We start from the raw sequence: 4,642 nt of genomic DNA, 5'->3' as shown, positions 1-4,642 counted from the left end.
GCCGACTTGCAGCTGAGCTGTACAACGTCCCAGAAAACCCTGCCATCGAGGACACAAATGATGCCTGGAACACACTGTGCACATCCATCTACCGTGCTGCCGAATAATCCATAGGATTCACCAAAAAACGTCACAAAGACTGGTTTGACAAAAATGCACCTGGCATCCATGACCTACTCAAGGAAAAGCGCAAGGCACATACCACCGCTCTAGCCAACCCTCAATCAGCAGCCCTTAGAAAACAACTATCCACCATCAAAGCAGAAACACAAAGAGCTCTACGGCAGATGGAAAACGAATGGTGGGTCAAGAAAGCGGAAGAAATTCAATCGCTCGCAGATACCAACAACACCCATGGCTTCTACGACGCCATCAAAACCATCTATGGCCCTCAGAGAAGAAACGTTACACCAGTGAGATCTGCAGATGGTACCACACTCATAAAGGACCAACAACAAATAATAGAATGATGGGCAGAACACTTCAGCACCCTACTCAACCAGAGTAACCCCACAAACCCGACCATCCTGGACGAACTCCCCAGCTTCCCCCCTGTTCCCCTACTTGATGAAATCCCTCAATTTCATGAAGTCTGGAAGGCAATTCTGTAGACTTAGATAGCATTTGATACAGACTTATAGCATGTTATGTAAACAGCATAAGTGCATTGTATGTAGTCATAGCACGTCATAGTACATAATGTATATCATAGTAGTATAGATGTATAGCTTATATGTATAGTTTCATTATAGATATTCCACTGTTACTTTCTTAGTTTACGCATGTTTCATGATAAATGTTTTTATGTGATGTATTCCCATGCTTTTTTGTTCTTGCTTAATGTAAGTCGCTCTGGATTAAGAGCGTCTGCTAAATGCCTAAATTGTAAATTGTAAATTGCAATCAAGTGTCTAAAAAACAATAAAAGCGCTGGTTCAGACTCCATCCCTGCTGAAGTATACAAGAGTGGAGGCTACCTCCTCAAACGCTGGCTACACCAACTCATCTCTGCCATCTGGACAACTCAATCTGTCCCTCAAGACTGGAAAGATGCCACCATTATCACCATATACAAAAAGAAGGGTGATAAAGCCTCGTGCGACAACAGCAGAGGTGTCTCACTCCTGTCAGTTGCAGGCAAAGTCCTTACAAGGATCATGTTTTCCCGCCTGGCTACACACATCTCTGAGAACATCCTACCAGAGACTCAATGTGGATTCCGGAGGGATCGTAGCGCCACAGACATGGTTTTTGTTTCCAGGCATGGCTTTCATCGATCTATCGAAGGCTTTCGATACAGTAGACAGAAACCTACTCTGGGCCATACTTAGCCGGTTTGGGGTCCCATCTAAATTCCTCTCCATCCTCCAGCAGTTTCATGATGGCATGCAAGCCAGGGTTCGAATAGGTGGACAACAGTCCGACCCCTTCGATGTCAACATAGGAGTGAAGCAAGGATGCGTCCTAGCCCCGGTTATCTTCAATATTTACCTCACAGCAGTTACACTCATCTCACACAAACGCCTGAGGAACACGGATGGAGTAGGCATTAGTTTCCGCCTGGATGGCAACCTATTTAACATCCGGCGCCTCCAGGCATTCACCAAAACTACTGCCCTCCAAATCGGCGAACTCCAGTATGCAGATGACTGCACATTGATTGCACACTCCCCCGAGTCCCTTCAGCATGCCCTCAATGTGGTAGCTGCCACCTACAGAGCTGTTGGTCTGCAAATCAACATCAAAAAGACACAAATAGTCCACCAACCAAGCCCCACACACACTCCCACACCGGTCTTTCACATAGACAACACCCCTCTGGAAACGGTACCACACTTCAAGTACCTTAGCAGCATCCTCGCAGACAGTTGCAACGTTGACGCAGACATTCAATCGCGCATCAATTTAGCCTCCGCCGCGTTTGGTCGCCTAAGATCACGGGTCTTCACCAACAAAAACCTGAAGGCCTCAACCAAGGCAGCAGTGCACCAGGCAGTATGTGTGTCCACACTACTGTATGGCTCTGAAGCTTGGACACCATACAGACGGCATATAAGATCCCTGGAGGCTTTCCACATCCGCTGTCTGAGAAGGATCCTGGGTATCACATGGGAGCACCACATGACCTACACAGAAATACACGAACGCACCAACTCATCCAGCATGGAGGTGCTGCTGACACGCAGACAGCTCCGCTGGTTAGGCCATGTGATACGCATGCCTGCAGCTCGTCTTCCTCGACAGGTCCTTTACAGCCAGCTTCAATCCGGCCAGAGGTCTGCAGGAGGCCAACAGAAGCGTAACAAGGACCACATAAAGGTGCTACTAAAGAGCTGCAACATTCCACCCTCAAACCTGGAAAGGATAGCAGAAGACCGGGACGCTTGGCACTCCTCCTGCAACTCAGGTGTCTCCCGCTTGGAGGAGAAGACATCCTTGAGACGCGCAGAGAAGCGCAGGCAGCGGCATGAGCGCGCTGCAGGGACTGTCCTACCACTGCCCCACGTGTGGAAAAGTGTGCGGATCAGCTATTGGTCTTAACCGCCACATGTGGGCGCATGAGCGCACCAGACGCTGAAAACCCCCCCTTACCCCCGGGAGATATGAAGTCATCATCGACTACGATGGACTGCCATAAGCAAGCAAGGGTGAGTGTGTGTGGGTGTGTGGACACCATTGTAGATCAGCTATTTTCAGCAAGTGTAAAAACACTCATTAAGACGGCATCAAGACCCGCCAAAATACATTTTAGTCGACTAAATCAACTGTAGATTTAGTCGACTAAAATCTTATGACATTTAGTCGACTAAAACTAGACACTAGCACTAAGACATTCCAGGTGACTAAAATGTGACTAAAACTAAATGAAGTTTCAGTCCAAAGACTATATGACTAAACTAAAATAGAAATTTGCTGCCAAAAACAACACTGTGCACCACTCAATAATGCTATGCAGCTGTTCTGTGTGCATGCCGCGATGCGATGTGCACATGCACGCGTGCATGTGCGCACGTGCACGACACGTTCCGTGGTAAATAAAATCACCATGTTGACACCACTGACTACAGGAGTCTTTTCTTTGTTTTAAATCGACACACACACACAGGACTCTCTCTCTCTCTCTCTGCGTCTCTCTCCGCGCGCACGCACGTATGCACACGCACGCGCACACACACACACACACACACACACACACACACACACACAGATCCAAAAGTTTCTCCGATGCGGTTTTATCAACATTATTCAAGTGAAATGATCAGTTGGTTTTATAGACCAACAGCAACATTGGGCTAATATAGCTACCATGTATGACACAGGCTGCAATTCGAAACTGGCCCCCGTAAAATCTGAATCCCCCCCTTTTTCCCCTCACTGTATATTTTTATTTTCCCTTTTTGCTTCCTTTATGATGAATTCCTGTTCTGTTCTTTAACTATATAGAAGTGTCTATTTGTACGTCTCTAAATGTTTTGATGAATTGAACATGGTGGACCCTGTTGTAAACAAGTGTAATGCTTAATTGGGTTGTCCACTCACAGTTAACAGTCTTTGTATTGAGTTTGTGCTTGAAATGTAGCCTACTGTAATTCTGCAAACTGTTAATAAATATCTCAATCAATCAATCAAACAAACAGGAGTCAGGACGACAACAGACAGGACGAGAGCCGACTTGCTCGTCTACATATGACGGTTTTCTGAGCTCAGTTGCCCCCATAAAACCTGAACTTTTAACCCATTCTGACCTGAGATCAGATTCTAAAAATGTCTTCTACATCCTGACAGTTTTCTGAAAAAGCTGTGTTTCTATGTCAGTCGTTCTTCGATTTTTCAAAAATAGCAGACCTACAAGCTCGTAGCGCTATGAGCTTGTAGATCTGCTATTTTTAAATAGCTAAAGCATGACATAATGCTAACACCAAAAGGGGTTCCCGCCCTCAGTATATTTTCTGTGGTCTGGGGCTTTCTGGCTCCGACAAGTGCTCTGATTTTCCTGCTGACTGTGATGTCAGTCAGCAAATCCCATATATGTCAATATGGGATTTTGCCAGTAGATGTCACTGTTTTCACTGTTTTGCCTATTTTCATTGCAGCTCAAGAGGCTTCACAGACACAGAAAGAACTCCTTGGCCACAGAAAGTCCACTGAATGTTCAAAGTTCAGGTTTTTTTTTGGGGTGTCATTGAGGTCATGAAACCTCAAATAAAAATAAAAATAAATGACAATGAACGTCATTAAACATGTGAGTAGTTCTTTATTCCTTACCTTCAGCCTTCAGTGAGTTCAGGGAGAGCAGCCATGATGTGAAGAGAAGAGCCAACGCTGTTAACACACGCATCTCTGCACAGCCTGTCAATCAGCCTGTCCGCACGTCAACCTGGGAGAGCAGAGAGAGAGAGAGACTGACTGCATTAGGAGTCCAGTCTAGTCTACCACAAGGATATATATCCCCTCCAGCACAAGGACGGGGTCAAAGGTGCAGGTGACACCACACACACACACACACACACACACACACACTGTCTCATGACCTAGTACTGTGTGAGCCGTGATGAAATCAGCACTCTAGATTAGACTCATTGTTTGACATATTTTATAGTCTAGATCAGTGGTTTTCAACATTTTTCATATCGAGGCCCAT

General features: G+C 45.9%; 1 protein-coding gene across 1 annotated transcript in view; it reads right to left on the bottom strand.

The window, feature by feature from the left end:
- The window catches only part of LOC308317807 (plasminogen-like), a gene marked incomplete at its 3' end in the record, with an annotated part of 23,125 nt that extends 18,758 nt beyond the window's left edge, over positions 1-4,367 (bottom strand). Inside the window, exon 1 of the mRNA XM_080767084.1 lies at positions 4,267-4,367. Coding sequence (XP_080623210.1) covers positions 4,267-4,339 — 73 coding nt within the window. The 5' untranslated portion in view covers positions 4,340-4,367. The remainder of the gene's footprint in view (positions 1-4,266) is intronic.
- Positions 4,368-4,642: the final 275 nt, after the last annotated feature.

This window comes from Protomyctophum bolini (genome assembly GCF_963924005.1).
Source record: "Protomyctophum bolini genome assembly, chromosome: 6".
Lineage (NCBI taxonomy): Eukaryota > Metazoa > Chordata > Actinopteri > Myctophiformes > Myctophidae > Protomyctophum > Protomyctophum bolini.
This window is presented reverse-complemented; position numbering and strand designations above follow the sequence as displayed.